This window comes from Mus musculus, chromosome 5 (genome assembly GCF_000001635.26).
Source record: "Mus musculus strain C57BL/6J chromosome 5, GRCm38.p6 C57BL/6J".
Lineage (NCBI taxonomy): Eukaryota > Metazoa > Chordata > Mammalia > Rodentia > Muridae > Mus > Mus musculus.
This window is the reverse complement of record NC_000071.6, coordinates 16,228,148-16,254,904: the sequence shown is the minus strand read 5'-3', so window position 1 is coordinate 16,254,904 and position 26,757 is coordinate 16,228,148. Positions and strand designations below refer to the sequence as shown.

The window sequence follows — 26,757 nt, the reverse complement described above, 5'->3', positions numbered from 1 at the left end:
AATTTACGCTTGTATTCTGGACAATGAGACTTGACAGTGGATTATCAGGAGAAGGATTCTGCAGTCTCCACCATACCATTCTTTCTTTTGGCTCAATTATACAAACACATAGAGACACATCTCCGTGGATAAGCATAAAAACCATAATTTTTAACACCTATTGTATAGTGTGTCACATGGAAAATCTTCAGATAGAATATAGAATTTTTGCTGTCGGGAGAACTAATTATTAATAGCGGCCAGGTATATGTTTAAGTAGAAGGTCCAATAAAAATAATGCTCATGCATATTTAATAATTTAAGTAGCTAGAGAACAGCCAGGGCACAGTAAGTTTTATGAAATATGAGAGGGGAAGATTTACTGGAAAATAATGCTAGATATGTTTCACCCAAAGGAAAAAAAATTTAGCTCTGACAATGAAAACGTCCCCAGTTTATTAAGAACTGATAAACTCTTAATAATCGCACAAGAAAATTGTGATTCTACAATGAAAACTTTCACATTTCCTGAGTCATGGGAAAAGTCCTTGGGAGTTGGTAATGGTAAAATTTGGGAAGTTTCCATTCCTGGACCTCACAAGTGCATAGGATCTCTAATGTTGTAGACAAAATGCTTCCAAATGATTGAACCAAATGCACCTAGCACAAAAGGAACAGCACATCCAAGAGGGCTGCATGCACCTAAAAACAAAAGGCATACAGTATAGAGATTTAACAATCCATAAAGGAAAGTATAGCAGAATGAGAGAGATTTTAGAAGTCCAAACAGCTGAAGGGTTTAGCAATATGCACTGGCGTTTTATAGATAGTTATTTCCCCCAGTTTAATTACAAACAACTCCCATTTTTAAAATTAGCATCTACATAGCTGCACTACCTCCATGAACTATGAGGGGAACCCTATAGTTAGTTCAACTGTGGCCAGAACTGTAGCTGAGCAGCTAGCTATTCTGAGCAGCCCTGTGAGTCACAGGGAGTAACTTTAACAAGGCACAGATAAGATTTGTAGTTGTAATGTTAGAGAAACACAGGACTATTTTAAGTCTTCCAAACAGTATACAATGCACTTCACACATGTTTACCATACATATTCCACACCACACATCACAGCTGAGGGTAATACATGGCAAAGTAATGCACAGAATTCAGAATATAAAACCTGGGCTTAGCTGTATGTCAAGCTATTCCTTCTTTCCCACTTCTATACTTCAAACGCTATTGTTCAGAACTTAACCCATCATTTTGCTCTCCAAATAAACATACCACTGACACTATTTTTAATAAAAACTGCAACATCCCAACTTCTGCTCAAATTAAAATCTATGGCTACCTGAAACATTTAGGTGAGTCACTAACATTTTTTCTTAACTCTTTGATGTCTCTATCTTTTGTATTCAAGAAGTCTCCTTTTAATTATTATTTGGTCTGTTGTTCGGGTCTTTATATTTTCACATTTTGTCATTTCCTAGCAATGCAATCTGAGGATGATCCCATAGACCTCCTCTGTCTAGTAACACTCACAGCAAACCAATACCCAGACAATCTATACTGTTATGTCTCCACATTAATCATTGTGCCCTTCAAGGCCTCCTATGCAGCCACTGGCAGTCACTGACTTACTACAACTCCTGTCCTGGAACAGTCTATTAGACTCACCCATGCACACAATATGTCTTCATCGTGTGTTCTTATGTGATCCTGTTTTTTTCCTCCAGAAAGCCTTTACCCATTTTTATTTTTATTTTTTGAATTGAATTGATTTTTAATCTATAGTTCATAAGGCTCTCTGATGATGTTAGTCCTAATTACTTCTTTTCTCAGCTTTCATAGGAAATCTATTACTGCCGTCAGTTTAATTTATTTGCTGCTTAATCACTTAATGATCTGCACCGTGATCTACATGTGGAGATGCGTGGCTTCTGATGTATTAATTAGATTAGATTTCAGTGAGGTAGAAACAATTTGCCACAAGCACAGATGCGCACAGTGGGCAGCCAGGAGAGGCCCTTCACCTGCAGCATCCCTGTGTCCTTCCTTAGCATAGTCCTGGCCTTTTAGATGATAACATGGCCATGGACAAGAAGACTGTGACCATGAGGACACTAAATTATGTTCAGTGTCATACAAGTAGAAATGCTTAATATTGTTTCTGAGTTCTCCAAAAAAAAGAGCAGCTACATTGTTCTGTATATTTAGATAAGCTCATGTTAGCATTGACTGGCCTTTAGGGAGAAGGCACCCTCATGAGACAGGTGAGGCAGACAGTGAAGACTCCTCTGTTATCGTTACTCATCAGCTACCACCATGTATTAACATTTGAGATGTGGCACAAACTTCCCTAATATTGAAATGAAATGTCTGCATGTTTTTTAATTGGCAGCCCAAATAATTCCAATGGACACACATTGCATTTTAATTATAATTGTGAAAATGTAGTAATCTTATTTAAAATGAGTTTAATAGTGACAAATAGATGTTAAATATACTCATAGCTAAACCATGTGTTCATTCATAAAGCACTATGTAAGATAGATAAATAGAGAGATAGACAGATAGATAAATAGATAGAAGATACATACATACATACATACATACATACATACATACATACATACACAGATATATAGATAGATACATAGATAGGTAGGTACATAGAACCCATCACTGAAAATAATGGGCCATCAGCAGCAGCACCTTTGGAAATTACAGACTAGTTGAAGTTCTAATATTACTCCATTTCTAGAAATCTATCAAATGACCCTTCAGCAGCAACACTAAAGACAAAATTCTTCAAGGGTTGTTATATTCCATTTGAGGTGTAAAGTGTTCTCAAGTTATTTTTCAAAATGTAACTGAAAATTTATGAGAAACTAACTATTGATATGGGAAATAAGGGAGTAGCAGGCCATGGACTCAGTACCCAGGATCTGCTACAGTTCATTCCAGCAACAACTCAGCACTCACACCAAGCAAATGTGCCTTAGGAGTTTAACATTCAAGCAGAGACACTCTGCCATTTTTTTTAATCTTTTCTCTTTGAAATGAACAAACAGGCAGGGTGGACAAAGTGTTCAGTGAGGCAGGTAGTAAATGTCATATGAGATAGATTCTACTTTTTTCTGTTTTTTTTTCCTTTGTACAGAAAGTAATTATCTAAAAAGGATAAGTGCTCTCTACTTTGACATTTCAATGAGACATTTATTCCTAATTATAATCTCAATTTACTGCTGTAATTGTTACAATTCCAGGAGACTTAAGTAGGTGAAACAAATAGTTTGTCCCAACAATTATTTTTAAATTGAGGAGGTGGCAGAGGACAGAATCAGGCTGACTGAATGGCTCACTGGCTACCTAATCTAGTGCAGTCTAAAGTGTAAGCTGAAAGTTTCTCAACAGAATCTGTCTCAAAAAACAAGGCAGACTAGAGACTGAGGAGGCAATCTGATGCTGACTTCAGTCTTCTAGACAAGCATGCACAGGGAACTGCATTTGCACGCATATGCTTACACTACACATAAACATACCATGAAGTAGCAACGTCTCTGTTTTGATTCATCAGTTTTTTTTTTCCATTTTTATTAGGTATTTAGCTCATTTACATTTCCAATGCTATACCAAAAGTCCCCCATACCCACCCACCCCCAATCCCCTACCCACCCACTCCCCCTTTTTGGCCCTGGCGTTCCCCTGTACTGGGGCATATAAAGTTTGCGTGTCAAATGGGCCTCTCTTTCCAGTGGTGGCCGACTAGGCCATCTTTTGATACATATGCAGCTAGAGTCAAGAGCTCCCGGGTACTGGTTAGTTCATAATGTTTTTCCGCCTATAGAGTTGCAGATCCCTTTAGCTCCTTGGCTACTTTCTCTAGCTCCTCCATTGGGAGCCCTGTGATCCATCCATTAGCTGACTGTGAGCATCCACTTCTGTGTTTGCTGGGCCCCGGCATAGTCTCATAAGAGACAGCTACATCTGGGTCCTTTCGATAAAATCTTGCTAGTGTATGCAATGGTGTCAGCGTTTGGATGCTGATTATGGGGTGGATCCCTGGATATGGAATTCTCTACATGGACCATCCTTTCATCTCAGCTCCAAACTTTGTCTCTGTAACTCCTTCCAAGGGTGTTTTGTTCCCATTTCTAAGGAGGGGCATAGTGTCCACGCTTCAGTCTTCATTCTTCTTGAATTTCATGTGTTTAGGAAATTGTATCTTATATCTTGGGTATCCTAGGTTTTGGGCTAATATCCACTTATCAGTGAGTACATATTGTGTGAGTTCCTTTGTGAATGTGTTACCGATTCATCAGTTTTGATTCATCAGTAATTGCAACTTAAAGGTAAAGATAAATGTCTCTTTCTTAGTGTGGTAATAGAAGTATAGTCTATTGACACATTTATAACAACTTAGTTCATCTTGATGACCCTATTTCACCTTTTTGTTGAGAAATCTGGTGCTATTATATTGTTAACATCATAAAGACCAATCCAGCATTGAAATCACTAGAAAAGAAATTGCATATAATGTAGGCACTCCATGTAGACCATTTAAGAATCTTTCCAATGGGTCTCTTAATTCATCAGGGCAGTCTTCTGTAGAGCCAGTTTGTCTGCCAAACCCTACTTAAAAATGATGTTTTATGTTTGGGCTAAGGCTGGATTCCATAGCTAGTGTTCCGAGAGGATCACCAGGATTGGACTAAATTAAGAGGCCCATGTTCCTATGAAGGTTCAATAGATACCCCAGTGTAGGGGAATTGAGGGTGGGGAGGCAGGAGTGGGTGGAAGATCAACTTCATTGAAGCGGGAGGGGGGGGATCGAATAGGGGGTTTCCAGGAGAGGGGAAAACGGGAAATGGGATAATATTTGAAGTATAAATAAAGAAAATATCCAATAAAAATGTAAAGGTCTTTGCCAAGGTATTATGAAAAAATGTCAACACACTTGAAAATGCCTGATTAGTATGAAAAATAAGGAACAGACGAATGGATACAGAAAATTGGTACATTTACACAATGGAGTACTACTCGGCTATTAAAAAGAATGAATTTATGAAATTCTTAGGTAAATGGAAGGAACTAGACAATATCATCCTGAGTGAGGTAACCCAATCACAATAGAATACACATGGTATGTGCTCACTGATAGGTGGATATTAGTCCAGAAGCTCGGAATACTTAAGATACAATCACAAATCACATCAAACTCAAGAAGAGAGAAAACCAAATGTGGATACTTCAATCCTTCTTAGAAGGGGGAACAAAATTCCCATGAAAGGAGTTACAGAGACAAAGTGTGGAGCAGAGACTGAAGGAATGACCATCCAGAGACTGCCCCACCTGGGGATCCATCCCATAAACAACCACCAAAACCAGACACTATTGCAGACGCCAACAAAAGCTTGCTGACAGGAGCCTGATATAGCTGTCTTCTGAGAGGCTCTGTCAGTGCCTGACAAATTCAGAGGTGGGTGCTTGCAGCCAGCCATTGGACTAAGCACAGGGTCCTCAATGAAGGAGCTAGAGAAAGTACCCTAAGGAGCTCCTATGGTTTGCAGTCCCATAGGAGGAACAACAATATGAACTAACCAGTACCCCCAGAGCTCCCAGGGACTAAACCATCACCCAAAGTGTACACATGGTGGTACTCATGGCTCCAGCTGAATAGGTAGCAGAGGATGGCCTAGTCGGCCATCAGTGGGAGGAGAGGCCTTTGGTCCTGTGAAGGCTCTAAGCCCCAGTGTAGGGGAATGCTAGAGCCAGGAAGTGGGAGTGGGTGGGTTGGGGAGCAGGGTGCGGGGAGGGTAAGGGGGGGTTTCAGATAAGAAACCAGGAACGGGGATAACATTTGAAATGTAAAAAAAAAAAAAAGAATATATCTAAGTAAAAAAATCTAAAAAGAAAATATATGGATATTGATTAATAATTATTTTGAATAGTTAAAAATAAATATAAACACTTAAGAAAAGAAAATGTTAATCTTGTAATAATGAATAGCTATGGGAAGCATTTGTCTTTCTCTGCATCATTCCTGTCTCTCTGGTCTTGGTCCTTTGCTTTCTTAAAAATATTCTAATTTTCAATCATTGACTCCTGTCATCCATTTCCTCAACTGTTCATTTGTGAGAATTTAAATGAGGTAAATAGATTTATAAGATTTAAAATGTGCATGGTGTTATTAAAGATAATTTATTTGTGGGTTATTAGAAGGGATGTTAAGTATTTGGTTACCATATTTTTAAAATTGTATTTGACAACGTTTTGTAAGATTTGTTTAAAGGTTACCATATCAGGATTTTTCTGGACATATATGCTGTTGCTTTTTATCTTTACAGTTTAGTCTCTTTATACAAAATAGTAAGCATTTAAGACATAGCATGGGTTTTAGAAGTGTTTTATTATACTTTATAAAATTTCTCCATGGAGGAAAACACACTATTATTGTAACTTGATGCTAATCCTGACACATGAGATATTTTTGGGAATCCTTTCTAGCATTTTAAACTCGCCCTTTGCCAGTCTATCAGATGTCTGAAAAAAAGTAATTATCACTGTTTCCAATCTTCCATGTGCAATCACACAGAGGTTATAAAGACCTCACCTACCTGTGCTACCTGAACACTTAAATTTGTTTCTATTACCACACATAGCAAGGGGAAATTGAAATTTTATTTCACTTAATTTCCCCTGATGTTTCACCACGACAAATTCAGTTGTTAAGCACACTTAGTAAACCTAAATAGAAAAACAAAACAACAAATCGAAAACACAAACTCTGAGGTTCTATTGTGTTTACTGAAAGGTAGGTTATCTTTTCAGTCCTTTGAGAGAAAGGATCTGTGTTGCATTTGTAAAAATGTGGTACAGGTAACTGTGGAAAACATACGACATTGGTCAATGTTAATCCCTAAGTCCTTCCAAAGGGGCTCAATGATTAATTTTGTTTTGTGTTGTAAATAGTGTTTGTTTCTTCTTATAGTCCTTTATAGAAATAAAGAGCATTACAAAAATATTTATTTAAATTATTAAACATATCTATGTACACTGAGTATATCTCATAACTATCATTACCTAAGAATTGTTTGCAACCTGTTAGAACAAAAGAAAACTCTGTTATTTCCTAGACCTCTCATTTTAATCAATGCACATACCTTGGTTAAAGGAAAACTACTGGAACTTTTGAAACCTAAACTTCAACTGTAGACTTGATTCTCTTTTTTTTTTCATTAATTTATTTTTTACACTCCATATTCCATCCCCACTGCCCCCATCCACCCTCCGACTGCTCCACATCCTGCCCCTCCTTACTTGATTTTTGAGAGAAACCATTCAAAGCATTTCTAAAAGTCTATCTATTACTGCAATGGTTGTACACCTGGACCTGAATCATAATTTTTCTTTTTCAGGCTTTCTGTATAACTCCTCTCTCAGATTAATGCCAAGTATCTTAGATCATGATAGCACTGACTGGGTTCCCAGTACCATTTCTCATTACTTCTTAGGTACCTCACTTTAAAGTAATTATGATCAAGTTAGTGCAATGCTACAGTCTTTTCCATAATAAAATTTTATTGATCTTTGGCATTTTCAAACATGTATAATATATATTTGACAGGATCCTAACCATCCTGCCCCTCCCCCACCCCAGCAAACCCATTAATCTTTTTCCCCAACGTTGTTTCCTCTTTTATCTATCTACCTATCTATGAATCTATCTATCTATCTATCTATCTATCTATCTATATCTATCTATCTATCATTTAAATATGTATTGCTTTTTTTCCTTTATAGTTCAGTCTCCTTATACATAATATTTAACATTTAAAATGTAGTATGAATTTTAGAAGTGCTTTGTTATACTTTATAAAATTTCTGTATGGAGGAAATTGCACTATTGTAACTTAATGCTAATCTTGTTAAATAGTTATTATTTAACCTATTGGGTCAAATTGGTGCAGCACATGTATACTGGGATATGTGAGACATGCACTGGAGAATTTAGCTGTGCCGACATGACCAGTAAACCTTCTACAGCATCAACGTCTTCCTACAACACAAAGGATTATTAACAGAAATGACTGATTCTGATATGGCAGCTTTCACCAAACAGTTACCTGGATAATATCGGGCCAGGCCAGTGGCGCTGCCAAACACTTGCCACAGCAGTGTAGGGTCTTCGTCTCGATTTCTTTTGAATACTTCATCTAAGGCACTTGTCCAGTTGAGTTCGTTTAACACTATGGTTGCTAAGAAAAACAAGAAAAAATTTAAAAAAATTATTGAAAGTTATAATACTTTTTCTAAAGTTATGTTACTTGTTATTATCTGTAATAAAATACTATAATTTACTGGAAATTCAAAAGAACTAGGTTTTAAATTTTGTATGATGGCAATGTGATTAACATTTTAGAATGATAATTGTGATTTCTTGTGTATTGCAGAATCTTCCACAATATCTCACTGCCGGGATCCAGCCTCGACACAGGATGAGAGATCTCAACTGGAAGCAGGGGTATCTGGAAGGCGCATAATAAATACACACACACTACTTTTTGGGTACAAGCTGACCGGCAGTTTTTCAAGGCTTAAAGTTTCTCTTTCTTCTCTCTCATTCTCTGCTCTCTTTCTCTCTCGCTCATTGGCTCACAGCTTGAGGCTGCACACTCTGCATTCTCTTGTGCTCTCTGCTTTTCTCCTGTGTGCTTTTCTTTTCTTGAACTTTCATGCTCACACACACCTCTGTGCATCTCTCTCTCTCTCTCTCTCTCTCTCTCTCTCTCTCTCTCTCTCTCTCTCATACACACACACTTCACACACATATCACATACACACCACATGTACTCTTCTTTCACTCACACACTCTTCATACATGCCTCACATTCTCTCTCTACCCATCACATTCTCTCCTCACTCACTCTTCACATTCTCTCCTCACTCACTCTTCACATGCTCTTCTCATGCTCACTTGTCTTTCTCTTACCCCAGTCTTTTACTGATACTCCAAAAGCAAGTTTAAAAAAAAGGCATCCCATAATCATCTAGTTGCACAGAATTCACTAGAGCAGAAGGAGAAAGGATAAGAAAGTGGATATAATAGAATAATTATGCACTCCAAGGCCAACTGAAAAGCAGTCACACACAAATGAAATCTATACAGCTATTGTCTAAGGCTAAAGTTAGGAAAACTGGGAACAACTGTTTTTTACAAAGAGCTGCTGTGAGCTATGGAGATGTCTCCATCCTGCCCTACTGCAGGTAGTCCCTGTCATTGTATGCTGTCCCTGTCCCCAGCATCTCAGACCTGCGCTAACTACTAGGTATTAATGCAATGCCAGAAGCTGTGACAAGAAAAAAGTGACTTCAGACTTTGTTAAACAATTCTTTGCTATAAAATTACACCCAGGCACAAAGTACCAAGAGCTCCCTAGACATATAAAGAGAAGAATGTTGATTTATATCTCTTGTTGTTCTCAGAGGAAGTCTACAATAGAGCTTAAACAGAGCAACACCCAAATACTACTGATTCTTTGTGGTATATTCATATAATTTACCCTGGTACAAGATTTATAAAACAAAACAAAAAACAAAAATATGATTATCATTGATCAGCTGTGCTTACACAATATCAAAAACATACATAGTTTGTTAGTTTGAGAAATGTGGTAATATCAATGTTAGAAACTTGGAACTAGTCAGTCGATGTTTCATAAATACCATTCAAAGCAATAATTTCTATTTTTCCTCTTCATTTAGGTAGATTGCAGATATGATCAACTAGATAGCAGATACGATCCATGTTATTAACTTTGATACCAAATTATAACAATTTATGGATCAAGGAAGGTGCTCCAAAGACATGTCATTCACTAATTTTCCAAAATAAAAATTCTAGCTAGAACATGATTAAAATAGTATTTAAATAATGTGCTGCCATGATCATTACATCCTAAGTTTAGCATAGTTGAAGTTTCATTGGGAGCCTGGCAACACGCCAGCACCTGCCTGGCACATTCAAGGACCTTGTCTTGATTTTCAACAGTGTAGAAACTATGTTTGTTAATGCATACTTATAGACCGAGAATTTTGGAGGAGGATATGAAAAGATCAGGAGTTCAAATTCCTCCTTGGCCTATTATATAAGAGCCTATTAAGAAAAAAGAGAAAAGAAAGAAAGGTGGAAAGAATACAATTTTCCCTTGCATAAAGAGGTGTAGAGAATTTCTGAGTTTCCTGTGTCTCTATCAAAAACATTTGCCAGCAGATGAGAAGAAGAGGCTGGGGTCAATACATATATGAGAATCACTACATAAGCCTAAACTGGAAGACACATCTTAATTACATGTGTTCTCAAGATTAAAGTGATTTTAATTGCTGCAGGCCCTTAGCTCATTTGAGCATGCACATTTATAGCAATGAAACTTCCTTTAATCACTGAGGTAGCTATGCACCACCAGTTTTAATATTCTGTGCCATCGATTCGTTCACCTCAAAGTATTTTATAATTTCTATAAATCTTTACTTCTCTTCATTTCTATAAGTACAGGATATACCAAATGCAATCATGATTAAACTATGTACAGGTCTTACGAAGCTAAGATGAAAAAGAGCATTTGCATTTTCTTGGGCTCGTTTTCTACTGTTTGTTTGTTTTGTTATGTTCTGACGTATTTGATTTTGTTTTATCTTATTATATTTTCTAATTATCTTAGATACATGATTGTTTTCTAAGGAGAGAGAATTTAGGGGTGGATCCAGATGGGAGCTGAGGTGGGGAAGAACTGAGAGGATTAAGGGAGGGGGAATATAATAAAAATATATTGTATGAAAATCTATTATCTAAAAAACCTATTTTCAATGAAAGAACCACAAATATAAAAGGCATGTGGACCTGTAAAAATAAAGGGAAGTTACATAGCATGTTTGTTTATTCTTCAAATTTCTCTTTTGTTTTCTTTTCTAAAGAATACAACAAGCACAAAGGAATTATAAAAACACTCTGGGACCAGCATCCTGATGCACCTCTTATTATAATGAGATTTTCATCTTTATGTATGTGATTACTTTCAGAACGATCAGTGTGTGTGTGTGTGTGTGTGTGTGTGTGTGTCTGTGTGTGTGTGAATATTCATGAGCTGGGTCAGATCCATAGTGCATCTGAGATGGTGAAGAATTCATATTCCAAAGCATGATGCCACGAACACCAATTGGCCAGTTATGTGGAAATTTATATTCACATAGATAACCTTAACTGATACCATTCATGAATATTTAAGAAAATATACAAATCTTCACAGAGAGGGACAGTGTATTTTTCTTTGAACACTCGTGAGTTTTATAGTAATATTGTACTGAATAAATCATATTTAGGACCCAGAACCACTTCATTAATATCCAATCTATCCTATCTTTTCAATTTCCTTGAGTCTATTTCACAACAAGTAATAAATAACAGATAATTACTTTTAATAATGTTTCACCTGTTTGCTAGGCTGCTCTTTTCACTTAATTTTATTAGATATCTTGACAACTAGGATATAATAGGGCAGGGCAGACTGTAAAGTTTGCTACCATTCATTGAGCAAAATAGCTAAGCTCTGACATATTGCTGTCCTTATGAAAATGTTTTAAAATTCTCAGTTGATACACTTAAAACTTTTTTCTAGATGAGACATTACAGATTCTAGGGGCTTTAAGCAATGTATGAATCTACAAATGAGCAAAGTATGTAAATTACATGCACAGACAAGGAACATGAAATGATTACTCAAAGTTTACTCAGAATGAAAGAAATGGTAACATATACCCATCACATTTGCAAGACCTAAGCTAGATATCCAATATATATCAGGGTGTCAAGATACAGTGTATATAAGAACTTCCGAACACCATCATTATTCTGTTAATGACTTTCCAGTCTTTACTTGAATGTCTAATGTCAAAAGTCAAAACACAAAGGTTAGCCTTGGAAGTGCAAATCCAATAGTCCACCTCTTGGGAGACAGTTTGACAGTAGTGGTGCACTGTACACAGTCTGTCAATGCAATCTCATTCGTAGAGACGGAACCAGAGAGAGAACTGGACCACATTCCTTTCATTTCCTCAGCTGCACCAGTATGAAACAAAATCCTGAGAAATTCAGATTAATTGCAACGTTCCAAGTTTTATTTTTCTCAAATTATGTTGAAAATACCTCAAATATAAAAATGCACAGATAAAGCTTCAAAGCAAAGCAAAGAGCAAACATGCATGTGGCTTTAGAACCTTGGTTCCTCAGTTATGTTTTCCCTAAAGCACATAATGGAGTATCTTTGATTAGTAGGTTTTATTTAATAAGCAGAAATTAACAGATTTTCTTTTGCAATCAATAAAAATAGCACATCAGTTATTCCTGTGCACAATGTTTGTCCCCCTGTATAGTGTCCCCATTCTCAGATTAGAGGATGCTGAGCTAACTGGGGAGTCGGCAGGTAGAATCTCAAAGAAGGAAATGACAGACAAGATGACATCACATTACCCATCACAAAGCACCACGGGAACCTTAAGAACAGCCCCGCTCTCCACCTGCTTTAAAGCCATTCCTTCCACCTTCATTTCATGTACACACAATCAACACATCTTAATCTGCAAATCTTTCTTTCCCTCTCCCAATTGGAAAAGCTCAGTGAGGAAGATGTTGCTAAAGTAACAATTTTGGTTACAACTGGGTAAAGAGATGGGTGTGTTAGAAATGTTTGATGTTTCTGTATGGAAATGCTTTTATGTTGAATGCTTTTGGCGCTATTTCTTTCCTCTAGTCTGGTGGCTATTGCTCATTTCTATTCTCTTGACACAATAATTCTTAAAAGGTATAAATTATATGTTTTATGATATAAAAACAAGGAAATCCACAATCTTTAGAAAATTATTCATCTTCAGGAATTATTTCTTCAGATAGTTAAATATAAAATTCATTTAGATACTGACATTATACTGAAAATTATTCATAGAACTGAGACTTCCTAACTAATGTTCAAGGGGTTACTGAAAAAAACTTTTCAATTGTAAACATTTACTATACAGACTTCAAAATGCAATTGATCATACATGTCATGATTTTTATTTCAGTATTAAGACATGAAAATTAAATGTTTTTAACTGAAGAGATGCCAATACAATTGCATAGCTAAACATTGTCTCATAATCAGTGGATAAATTATATTTTCAAAAAAGCTCAAATACATAAAAACTTAATTTTGTTTTTAACTTATGTATGTAGATGTGCATGTGCGGATGTGGGTGAGGTGGGATATGAGCGTGAATGAGGCACTCTCAGTGTGGGTGAGGTGGGTTATAAGGTGAGTGAGGCACTCTCAGTGTGGGTGAGGTGGGTGATGAGCGTGAATGAGGCACTCTCAGTGTGGGTGAGGTGGGATATGAACGTGAATGAGGTACTCTCAGTGTGGGTGAAGTGGGTTATGAGGTGAGTGAGGCACTCTCAGTGTGGGTGAGGTGGGTTATGAGGTGAGTGAGGCACTCTCAGTGTGGGTGAGGTGGGTGATGAGCGGGAATGAGGCACTCTCAGTGTGGGTGAGGTGGGATATGAACATGAATGAGGTACTCTCACTGTGGGTGAGGTGGGATATGAGCGTGAATGAGGCACTCTCAGTGTGGATGAGGTGGGTGATGAGCGTGAATGAGGCACTCTCAGTGTGGGTGAGGTGGGTTATGAGTGTGAGTGAGGCATTCTCAGTGTGGGTGAGGTGGGTTATGAGGTGAGTGAGGCACTCTCAGTGTGGGTGAGGTGGGTGATGAGGTGAGTGAGGCACTCTCAGTGTGGGTGAGGTGGGTTATGAGGTGAGTGAGGCACTCTCAGAGCTGGACGACACCGGATACCCTTGAACAGAAGCTGCAGGTAGTTCCTAACTGTGAGAAGAGAATGCTGGGACCTGAATCCGTTTCTTCCTCAGAAGCAGTCCTGCCATTTTTCCAGCTATCCCAAAAAGTTAAAAAAAAAAAATCTTTTACGACTACCAACATAACTTCTATAAATTACAAAATTATTGATTATATTTTAACAGATTTTTCTCTGATTTCCTTACTATTATTTTTAATTATGCTGTACTTTGTAGTATCAACCACATGCCATATACTACTTTTAGATTGGCCCTACCTTTCCTCTGAATCTTAAAATAATACCATTTTACATTCATACAAACTTCAGATTCCTCCTCTTTGTGGAGAACAGGAATACAGTTAGCTCTGATATTCTGATAAGGTTCACATATGGGTATGTTTGTCTATTAGAAAGTTATGCTTGGTACAAATTAAGCCCTTTATAGATCTGAAAGGCCCAGCCTTCTCAGAGCACTGACTATGTGGGCATCAGCCTTGACTTTGGAGCCTCTTCTGAATAACATGACAGGAATTCACTGATAATTGATTCACAGTGCCAAGCATCTATCCCCATTCTTTGTGCACTTGGTTTCTCAAAAGTATGGCCTTGGCCTTCAGTAATTCTCTTGTTAAGAGTATTTTATTGTTCAGTGTGGCTTCTCAAGGGAAGAAAGAAAAATCCAATTTGTATTGGCACAAAAGCAACTCCTGCCATTGCTGTTAATTCTTCCAGAAGCGCATGACCCTTCTGAGCTACATCTTGTCGTGACACAGAAAGCACGATCATTGATGAGCTCGGAATTTAATTATCTTCTGAAAACTTTAAGCAGTAAAATGAAGAATTATTGTTCCTTTTTAAGTTTAATCAAGGTTTCATTAAATTTGAATATGTTCTGTTGATTTATTCAAAACTCAAGGTCTCACCATACATTAAAATCCTTTAAAAATGTGAACATTATAAATACTATCAACTATAGTTTATTATTTTCAGAGTTCTATCATTACTTCAAAAGTGTGCATGTGTATGTGTGTGTGTGTATGTGTAGTGAGATAATTTGATATGTATATACATTACAAAATAATTACTATGGTCAAGCTAATTAACTTATCCATTAATTCAGCAGAAATACTAGTTTGTGTTTATTATAAAGAATTTTCTTATCCATCTTCTCAGAAAATTACAAATAAACAATAAAACCTCTTTTATATTCATGCTACACATTGCATTTCTGGAAAATGTTTCATGTTAAGTAACAAATTGTATACATTTGTGCCTAAATATGTATGCTATCAAAGTGAAACATATGATAAACTTAAAATATTTTATATTTTTAGTAAGCTATATATTAGATATATACCTGTTGAAGTTACATAAAGGATTAGATTTCATTTTTTATGCAGCTAAATAGTAAGCAAATAGCTGACCACTGTGTTTACTATAGTGTTTGCATTTACTATTAATACTGTTTGTTTAATATGCTTTGCATTTAATAACAATTTACCTTTTGTTCACAAATTTATCATAACAAATAAGCAGCCTTTGTTAGGCTCTTACTAAATGTCAACTGACATTAACTATTTTACTCTGCATGACTATATTTTAGAATAACATTTTGAGTGGGAGAGGGCATTGGTGTTCTCTCTCTTGTTAGAGAAGGAAGTAGGCTTGAGAAAAGTTATACAAAATTCCTCTTGACAACTACAGAGACCATACTCAAAGGAGTGCATTTCAGCTCCAACATACCTACTATCTATCAGAAATTTATCTCTAACAGTTCATTTTATAGTGAGCTCTGATTACTTAGAACCTGAATAGAAAAACTGCCTGTTCCTTGGCTACACAATGATATCAACTGAAGAGACGTTCCTTTCAGGAAAATGTGACATATCTGGAGACAATGTTTATGTCATGACTAAGGCAAGAGTAGGGGAACAGGAAACAGCCTGCAATGCAGACTGGAACCAGCAACAAAGCACTACCCAGACAGTGTCAATAGTGCTCAAGTTGAAAAGTCTTGATAAAATGCACACAACTAAAAAAAAGCTGAACTCTTAATGATTGGTGTCAATAAAAGGCCTCAGGAAATGCAACTTGGTGCATTTTAAAGATATTATTCCATGATGTTAAATATGTCAGGATTTCATGCTACATTTTGGTATCTTCTGGTTAAGAAAATTGTACTTTAGTTCCAGATATTCTAAAATAGCATTGACTCTCTAGCAAAAATCATTCAAATAGGATTTCAAAGTTGGTCTGGCACTACTGTCACCCCTCCATGACTCTCAATTTTGATCAGACACAGACTATTGGAAAATTTCAGGGGGTTATGGTTGTCATTGATATTGTATTGCACTCTAACTGTAAGCAAGTTACAAGCCTGAATTGATAGTGTTTGCCTTGATAGCAAGTGTCCATTTCCTAGCCTAGGAAATAAAGGGGTCATTTGTGGTGCCTTTAACTTCAGTTGATCCAGATGTCACTAATTTTATTCATGGATACTAATCTGTACGAAGAAGAAAAAAAATTTAATAAGAAAAAACATCACTGATCCAATTAAGAGCAGGGAGAAAAAGAATCCACTTTAAGGACCAGAGAGTGTGCATAAATATTAAAAGAAATGAATCTATTCAGTGGATTTGGTTAATGGAATCTTATCTAATCCCAATGTAAATGAAAGATTAATAAAGCCCAGGGAGATGGGTGGAACAAATGTAATCTCTATAATCATGTCTCAGGCACGAGATCCCCCTCCTACTGAGGGCAGAACAGAAGGCACCAAGGACCCTGATGGGGAGATAAGCCCTATGCCTACAGTTAATTTGGTACAAATATTAAAAGGCTCTTGTCCCTGTCAAGTCTCTAACCCCCGGGGTACTGAGCTTTCTGGACTCGCTTCCCATGTCCTTCCTTCCGCAGAGATTGCGCACCTGGCCACTGGCCAGAGCACAGCTGTTCTGCTTTAATGAAAGCTGCAAGCAGGGAGGGGGCACATAGGAGAGGCTCAGAGAAAATCCACTTGATTATCTGACACAATAAGAATAAAGCAAGGGAAATTGAAGACATTAGGATCTAATATCATGTCTATTAATTGAAGGATTTCATAGCTCTTTAAATAAAATGAAAATTGTGAGGTTTGTGGGCAGGCTGTAGGGATTTTGTATAACACACCTAAGAAAAGTAGAGAAGGTAAAAATAGGGCTTTATTCTATTCCTTCTAATACTGTGAGTTTTTCTCTTCCTCATATGAAAACCACATATCTTACTAGTAACTTTGGTTTTGGAAAATCTCAATCATGTGCCCCTTAGGACATTATTTAACCTCTGCATCGCCCACGCCTCTTTTAAGGAAGCTGGGTGGCCTACACCGTTGGTCTGGCAGACCAGGGAGCTTAGGAATGGACTCACTACTGGGGATTAGACAGATTTCCTTCAGATGTCTTGCATAGACCAGACTTCATTTACACATGTCAGAGTAATTAATGCTATTGTTTGTTTTATTTTCCCTCCAACCAAACCACATTAATGTACAGGCACCAGCATGCACCTATACTCCATAGGAAGTCCCATTCCTTCCACTTTTCTTACATTAAAGTACTCTTATAATAAAAATTATTGGGATCTGAGAGATAGAACATGTTCATTTATATTGTGAAAATGCCGTCTAATTTACAAATATACATTGTAAACTTTAGAGTCAGCACTTGAAAAAGACAATAGCTCCTCCCAACAGTACTAATAAAACTTTTGAGCACTGGTAAGGAAAAAGGAAATACATTTGTTAGATCTCATGTTCTATAAATTCGAATATTCTAGATTGCTTGCTAAATTTGGTGCAAATGAAAGTAGCTAAACACAATTTATAGATATTTTAATATAAACCTTAAAAATAAAAGAAAAAAATCTGTGAGTTAAAAAAATGCAAAAATCCAAAGAGAATACAAATGAAGTTGGAAGTAAAACAGAAATGAATATGCAATTGAGACCCAAAGTAAAGGGCTCCAAATGGAGGTGGGTTTTTTTTTTTTTTCATATATATGCTCACATTTTTCGTTAGTGATGCTTTTTTCTTGGAATAAGTGAGACTTTTAAAATGAGCATGCTAGGGTATGTAGTACAACAAAAGACCATTCTCACATCACACACTGCCCACCCACACTTAGAATGTGCTTCTTCTGTTAGATGCAGCCATTGGCTCTTGCAGCACCCTTCAGTTGGCAAACCAGCTTTCTCCACGTGCACTGAGGGGGTTACTACAAGCTGCCATGTGGCGCAGCTTCAAAAAATCATGTGCACAGATAGGCCGGGTCCCTTAGCAGCTGCACAATAAATGATCAATTGCCTTTCTTACTCTAGGTTATAGTTAACACACCACAATTCATGAGTTTCTTATCATGGATCCTGTGAAGGACATACAGGTCTTACCACACTATGTTCAGTGTTACCACCACGCTAAACTGAATGTGTATATTCATTTATTTTAAGAAACCATTTACTGTATTTGGGGAAGAGATGATTTTCAGACAAACAAAATGTTCCTGGTGATCTTGAATTCACATTGATCGTTTCTTCCTTAATTGTAGCACTGACATGTGACATTTGGGTAAAATGAATGAAATTATGTTACTTTTCACATACATCATAGAAACAACACACACACACACACACACACACACACACACACACACAAACACAAACATACAAACAATCTTTGTACAAGATACTATTAAGGCCAAAAAGAAACCCTGGCTGAAAAACACAGGCCCATTAGAAATGGAAAATCTCTTGCTGTTGGTCTGTGACTGCCCAAGTGCATAAGGAATGTAGTGTAAATCTGGATTGCTGAATTCAAAGAAGGATCAAAAGTATTGAAGCTGACTAATGAGGTATGGTTGAAGGAGGATAACAAGGCTCTTGGGACACGGGTGATATTGCCAATACTGCTTGAGACTTGAGGGCTTATGTCAACCAGTTGAGGAACAATGAAACTGCCTAGTGATTTTAAGATGGAAAGCAAGAAAACCTGACACATGGTACATGTAAATTGGATGCAGTTGCAGATGGCGCTTTTGGTTTCAACACCACAGACTGCTGATCAGTGGGACAGAGAAAAACAGGCTTGAACTGCAGATTACTACATATAGATTCATATCACATACAGGTATGGATAGATTAAAATGGCAATTGAGAACAACATGAAGTTGACATGCTTGGGATATCACTAGTTATACAGGGTATAGACAATTGTCCACAGATGTATGAATGCATGCAATCACAAATTTCATGTTTCCCACCTGCACACGAAGGCACGGATATCCATATAGAAAAAACAAAAGCATCGCCTTTCAGAATGCTAGCAACACAGGAAGCATGGCTTGCTCTGATTTCAACCTATTCTCCAGAGAGTAGCATAGCAAATGCTGAGTCCTAGTTGCTGCATTGTTTACTAGAGGCCCAAATCGTGCAGAAATGTTTCTACCCTAATAAGTCACATTTTGCTTCCTCAATCCAAATTAATGATTCTATAAAACCTTAAATTTATTAGAAAGTTTAAAAAAAAAACCACAAATCTCAGCTCAGCAGGCACATGTTTAAGACAGATAAGCGATTCAACAACCTGGGCTGAAGAAGTACTCATCGCATTCTTAACTGCCTTGAAATATTTTACCTGAAAAATAGAGGACAGTAAACAACCAGCTTACAGCATTTCAAGTTCGAGTGCCCATTCCTTTTATTCCTTCTCTGACTGCAGTTTCTAGCTTTAAATAGTCTCCCGGACTGCACTTTCTGCTTATTTTCCTCTATTCTTCCTAAAGCTGCCACGGTGTTCTACTTGGGCAGTGACCTCCCTAATTCCAGGTCTCCAGTTGTTCTCCGTGAGAGCAGGTGTTTATAATTGGATTGCATGCCAGCTCCCAGCGTGCTGTTTCACAGTAAGCACTAGCCATTCTCTGCAGAATGCTGACGGACTCTCCCTCCAATGTCGCTGTATCTAATGTTAAGTTGGTCTGGACAGACTTCCCTCCACTACTAACTGTGCAAAGCCTCCCTTCCATCAGAGCTAGGTTCAGCATCAGCTTCTTCAGAGTCTTTCAACTCTGCCCATTCTTCCTATCTCTTTATAGGAGAGTATGTATTCAGTGCTCACCTGCCAATAGCACTTGCATTAATATTCTTCTCACAGTGCATAATCCCTGGTTATTTGAATGCCTACTATTGTAGTATCTTGTTAGTGCATATGCTATGTGCTAATTTTTCCCATTCTCGAAAATAGAGTAGATGAAGCAAAATATGACAGAGCTATGTTACCTGCAGTTATACAACCTAGAGAAAAGCTACACAAGCAGAAATTCTTCCAGACTTCCAGGAAGAGGATGAAGGGAACGTTATGCTACCCAGAGTTGCTATGAAAACTAAAATGAATCCCTGTGCTTTATTCATAAGAGAGATTAGTATCCAGTAATAGGTAACATGACTAGGCTTTCAATGCAGATAGCTGGTGAATGGAAGGGTAGGGAAATAAATGGATTTTAACTTATACATTCAGTCATATTTTCAAATGAGGCAATTTTCTATGAAGCATAAAGTCCAGCTCTGTTTTCATCTATTACTGTGCCATATCATAACGTGAGTAAATAGAAGATGTATGTAATTTAATTTTATCTTTCTCATCCCAGCAATTAATGTGCAGTGAATACCAGCTAAATTCACAGGATTTAGTCCCTTGATTCCAATTCTTAATTTCACCGCAATCTATGAGGCGTATTAGGCAGTGTAAAGGCAGGGGCTTTGAAGGTGGCTTGTAGGAAAGGACTTTGAATTACTACACATGTCTAAGAAGCTTTCTGCTGATTATTTCCCAATCTCTGTTCATTCCCCACTCATCTGGGTTTCATCTAACAAATATATTGGCTCAACCAATGTTTACTGAGCTCTCATCTCATGTCTGGGACTCCTCTACACTCCTGAGTAGCAGTAAATGAGGAAATACTCTCCATCTGCCGGTTGCAATATCTGTCAGAACACCTCACTTTGCCGCCACACCAAAATCTTCCACAGGCAACAGAAAGGCAGGTGAGAGTGACAGTTCCATGATACTTTGTTGCCAGGAAGAGACACTGGAGGATTTGGCAATGTCCTCCTGCTCTACAAAGCCCATCAACACAACAGGCCCTCTACTATTCAAATGGAGAACACTTGCAACAAGGAAAAAAACTCCTGGCTACTATTTAAAGATGCTATATAAATGAATTGACTACTTAACGTCATTCTTCAAGCTGGCATTAAAAAGACAAAGGAGAAATCTAACAAAAAAATTATTGAAAAACCCATCAGAACCATTGGCAAAGTGAGAATGTCACCAATTTTAAGTGATTTTTACTGAAACAGGAATAACAGTCTAAGTCCAACATTTGGTCGTTTAGAAAATAGCCATTATAACCCATTGTTTACCTTCTTTTGATCTGGACTTTCCCTCCCAAACTGCACTGATCTTTACCCTAATTCTGTATTCTCCCGTTTTTCCTTTGTATGCCTACTGCACACTTGTCCTTCTGTGCCTGACTTAATTTACTTACTGTGTCCTCCATTTACAAGTGTCTTGTCACAAATTGCATGATTTTGTCATTTTACATCTAAGTAATATTCATTTATGTATGTTTATTTATACTTCAACTTAATAAATTAATCTACTATAGAGTATTGTATTAATAGGTACATGTTTCGCTCTATGTTTCAAGATGACTACAGAAGACTTTGACAGTTCCCAACATATAGAAATGCAAACATTTGAGGAGATAGAACCACACATTGCCCCGATTTTATTATAAAGTGTTGAACCTTAGCTTTGAATTAAACCACTAGAGCACACGAAACAGACATCACATCATTCAAAAGAAATAAAGCTTATTCTCCTTTAAGACATTTTAATAACTGTACCTTTAAGACATTTTAATGATACTAGCTGAATTTCCAATATCCAATTTCAAGTAAATTGTGACCCCTTGTTTTCAATTATTCTGACTTTAATGGAGACAATGCAACATATGTCAGTAATATCAATGAAAATTCACTGTGGGTCATAGCCAGCTGACAACACATTGTTATCAGAAGCTAAATAAATGGTTTGAGGGACAAGCAGAGCTCACAATAGACTTCCTTCAAGACATTCTGCAAGGTGGGAAGATGGCTGGCCTAGATGGCTAACCTCCTGGGCCCCTTATACTGGGTTCCAATACAACAAAACAAAACAAAACAAAACAAAACAAAACAAAACAAAAAAACCAAACAAACATAAGGCTTTAGAATTATTCAAAAGAGAAGAATGGAAGGAGATTGTGCAATGACAGCAATGAGATTAAATATATACTACTCTGGATAATCCAGATATGCTGAATTAAAAAAAAATATTCTGAGAATCAGAATTAGATATGCCAAAAAAGAAAGCAATCATATATTTTCCTCAAACTTCATTCAGGAGTCAGTGTGGAATAAGAGTGAGATTGGGTTTCAAACTAACAAATTATGAATCGAAAAAGCAAAATGGAAATCTCACTCATGAAGCGCTAACACTGGTGTGTGTTCACAAGGCTGAACTAGACCTGCTGAGGAGAAATAAAATAACCTGTGGGCCAGGACCACAAAGGCCAGGAAACAACAGGAGGCTGGCTTGCTGAAATGAGCACCCTGCTGGTTCTAATGACAACAGTATTAAAAATGGTGTATATGGGATTGATAATCATACATTCCGTTTTGAATAAAATAGGAGGTGACTGTGAGATGTCCATGCAAGTGTTGTTCAAAAGAAAAGGAGAGTAATGAGTGGAATTTGGCCAAGGAGTCAGTATGTGAGTGCAGAGTTAACACAGTCTCTGTAGGGTCAGAGTTGATGCTCTCTCTTTGAACTAGGGATGGGAACCAACCCAGCATCTTTGAGCCCATAAATACTTGAGGAATCAAAAAGCAAGCAATTTACAGTATAGTTGCTAAAAGGAAGCACCTGGACCCAAGTCTCCTACGTGACACTCCTTATAGAAAAGAACTGGTGAGGAAGATGCTTGAGTCTTTATTGTTTGCATTTAAGAAAAACAACAAATGTGGCTTTCAAATATGGCTCTTTTATCTCACTAAAATAAATATGCTGATTATGAATTCTTACAAGCCCTGGCCTATCAGATAGAACTAATACAAATAAGATAACGAAACCCAATAAAACTTCATAATCTTTTAATATGTTTTACAATGCTTGCCTTTTCCATAATAGCTATTGTCTTAAATCGATTAGCCAGGAATATAGTCTAGCTCTGACTAACGCCGCCTCTGCCTGTGCAGCATCGCACCTCTAAACTTACAGCTTATTCAAGAGACTGAGGCTCAGTGATTGCACTGTGTGGGAGGCCATAACAAGTTCTACCACAGACGCCGTGCACGGATTACTAAAATATCAGAAACCAACTCTGTCCCAGGAACATCATTTAGTGGTTATCACCGGAAAATCCTTAGCACCTCTGACCCTCAGCACTGGCTAACTCTGCATCTAAGGTTCTGATCATACAAATGTCACTGTCATTCACAAGAAGGCAGGAATGATGGGACTTAATTAGAAATATTTCAGATTCTCATTCCTAGAGAGACAACCACTTGACTTTAAAATTTAATACCTGAGAGTATATTTCATAAAATAGAAATTAAGTCCATGTTAAATAAGAAATCCAATTTAATATTAAGCAAATAGTCATCTTCTGCTATAAACCTTGATGACATATTGAAATTAATCTTACTATTCTCCATATATATATACATATATATGCCTTCTTATTAATCCTATTCATGTTTTTAATAGAAACCTTATGACCATTGCCAGTTATGAATTCTGTACTAACATGCTGGAAGCCTGAATTTTTCCTATTGTATGTCATTTTCTTTGTTTTTTTCCAAATACATAAAAGTAAATCTTTTATATGTCTGCCTTAATCATCTGAAATCTTTATATCTCACTACTTTCCCTTTCTCTACAAGTAAATATTTCTAAAGGTAAACATGTAACAATATATTTGGTTAAAATCAAAAGCACGAACACTTTTCTCATAGTTTAATATGCTGGGTTTTTTTGCTTGTTTTTAAAATTGAATGCTCTCAAATAAGTAAGTATACCCCATTTTGACTAGTTTATCTAAATGGATATGTACCAATTGTGTTCATAGGCACTAATGTAATTAACAGGAAGTACTTAATTATTCTAGCCTTGTCGGCACTGTCCAGACCTCACCGGGGTCTGTGTATGAGGGCAGAAACACAGGCTTTGTTATACTTTCTAAACATTTCTAAGAAGTTGACCACACTGTTTCTTCCTAATGTTGGGAAATGAAAGCCCCTTGCATCCATGCTCTGAATCACAAGAGCATGGAAACTATCCCTTATCAATTAATCTTGTTAGACATTTTATAGGAAGTTTTATTTTAACTTTAAATCAAACCCTATAATCAAAAATTATTGGCTACAATTGATCTCTTATGAGAGGTAATACATGTTTCATTTGTGTTCTCAATAATTAGGGAGCATTTTGAAGTGGTCATTATAATGAGCACAGCCCTCAAGTGGATCTGGTACATGCCTCCACATAATTTCCTTCTTTTCCAAGTTCAAAAAATGTTGAAATTCTGTCAAAATTAAAATATCATTAGAAGGAGGACTAAAAATGATATAAACACAGTATTCATTTATGACATTCTCAAAGAAAGTTTAAAAATTAAATTAAAAAACATATAAATCATTAAAGTATAACTTTGGTCTGGATGAATCTTTTTTAATATTAGATTTGAACAAATTGTTTCATTTAATATGGAATGAGTTTTACACAAAAATACCCATATCTGTGTGTACATATGTGTCTTCATGGGAATTAAAATGATGATGAAGTTAATTAAGGCCACTCCTTTTATTTAGTTTTGAGCCAATCTTTTTAATTGTCATTTATTGAATCCTAAACCTTATGAGTTCTTCTGGAAAATGCTTTAATATAATTTTTCTAAGTAGAGATTATAACTATAATTTTTAAATTTATAAATAACGGTGAAACTATGATTTTGTGTTCGAAGAGTTTTAAAAGAAATGACGTCCCAGACAGCAGGGGTGCAAGGGCAGCTCCTAGGGCCAAGTGAGGATGGCATTAGCTGAAACATCCAACATTTGGCTAATTGGGGAAACAAGCTGAGGAGAGTACCTACAGGAGATAGGCATGACCCCCAATTGAGGGATGGGGCCACTCACCCATCTCAAAATTTTTAACCCAGAATTGTTCCTATCTAAAGGAAATGCAGGGGGGTGGGGGGAAATGGAGCAGAGACTGAAGGAAAGGCCATCCCGAGACTGCCCCACTTTGGGATCCGTCCCATGCACAGTCTCCAGACTCTGACACTACTGTTGATGCCAAGATGTGCTTACAGACAGGAGCCTGCCACAGCTGTCCTCTGAGAGGCTCTGCCAGAACCTGAATAAGACAAATACACATACTCACAGCCAACCATGGCGCTGAGCCCAAAAACCCCAATAGAAGAGTTAGGGGAAGGAATGAAGGAGCTGAAGGGAATGACAACCCCATAGGAAGAACAACAGAATCAACTAACCAGACTTTTCAGAGTTCCCAGAGACCAACCACCAACCAAAAAGCATATATGGGACAGTCTATGGCCTCCACAGCATACATAGCAGAGGACTGCTTTGTCTGTCCTCAGTGGGAAGTGATGCACTTGGTCATGTGGAGGCTTGATGCCCCAGAGAAGAGAGATGGTAGAGGGTTAAGGTAGGGGTGGGTGGGTGGTTTGGGGAAGCACCCTCTTAGATGCAAGGGGATGGGGGTGTGGTGGGTAATTCTGGAAGGGGGATGGAAAAGGGGGACAACATTTGAAATGTAAATAAATAATTAATAAGAAAGGAAGTGAAAATATTTGAGAATATCTTACACTAAACTCCAGCACTCATTATTTATTACAAATAAAAATTGATGTAAATAAATGTGAAGAGCCAACACAGTATTATTGAATATATCTCTTTCTAAGGAATGGGGAAAAGATGAAAGTTGTATCAATCTCAATCATGTGACTAGCAGAAGTTAAAGACAGACTAATGTGATTTAGAACCGAGTTCCCAGTTCCCCTGCACCAAACCAAGAGGAATCAGTGCTTCCAAGGCACTTCCTAAAGGCTCGGGCAAGGTGCTGGGCTGATTGCCTGGGGAAGGTGTTCTGCAGGCACACAGCTGAAAGAGTGACATCTATCTTCTTCAAGATTACCCATAAATTAACAAACAATTTCCATGAAAATGTACTTAGCAGAAGATATTCTCAAAAGACGGATACATAAATAAAAATGTCCATTTTCTAAAATAAAACTTCTAATCAATTAAAAAAGAAAACATTGTCTTGCTAAGCTGGAAATCAGCAATTTCTACAACAGTTCAATTTGTTCCAGAGATGAGTTTTCTTTTTTAAATTTGCATTAACCACTCATTCTTTATTATAAGACGTAATGAGAAACGCTTCAGTTAAGATAATTATGGCAATGCAGAGATTACTACAAAGGTACTATATTATGACACATGGATCCTACAGTGCAACAATGTCTATGTATGTGGGCAGTTACATAGATTTTTTTCCTCCCAACCTACTTATGCAAGCTGAATTCAAATGTCTTAATTTAGATTTGGCCTCTGCCTTAGTGATTACAGAGCACATGTTAGTTCTATTAAATTTTGTCACAAATTAATAGCACTGCAATTTAGTCAGTGAGACTAGCCATTAACACCACATACTGGGGGCCATAAATTATTTAGAGTTTTATAAAATGAGCTAATAAATTAGATATATTACTTAAGCAAGTAAGATTTATATAATTCTGT

The 26,757-nt window shown here is 37.0% G+C and overlaps 1 protein-coding gene across 12 annotated transcripts in view; it reads right to left on the bottom strand.

Annotated features, from left to right (window-relative positions):
* Cacna2d1 (calcium channel, voltage-dependent, alpha2/delta subunit 1) overlaps positions 1-26,757 on the bottom strand; it is a 440,248-nt gene that overhangs the window by 119,607 nt on the left and 293,884 nt on the right. For all 12 annotated transcript variants that reach the window (XM_011249744.3, XM_006535619.4, XM_011249742.3 and 9 more), the window contains one exon: positions 8,108-8,239. In XM_011249744.3, the coding sequence (XP_011248046.1) occupies positions 8,108-8,239 (132 nt within the window). Of the gene's footprint in view, positions 1-8,107; positions 8,240-26,757 lie in introns of those variants that run through there.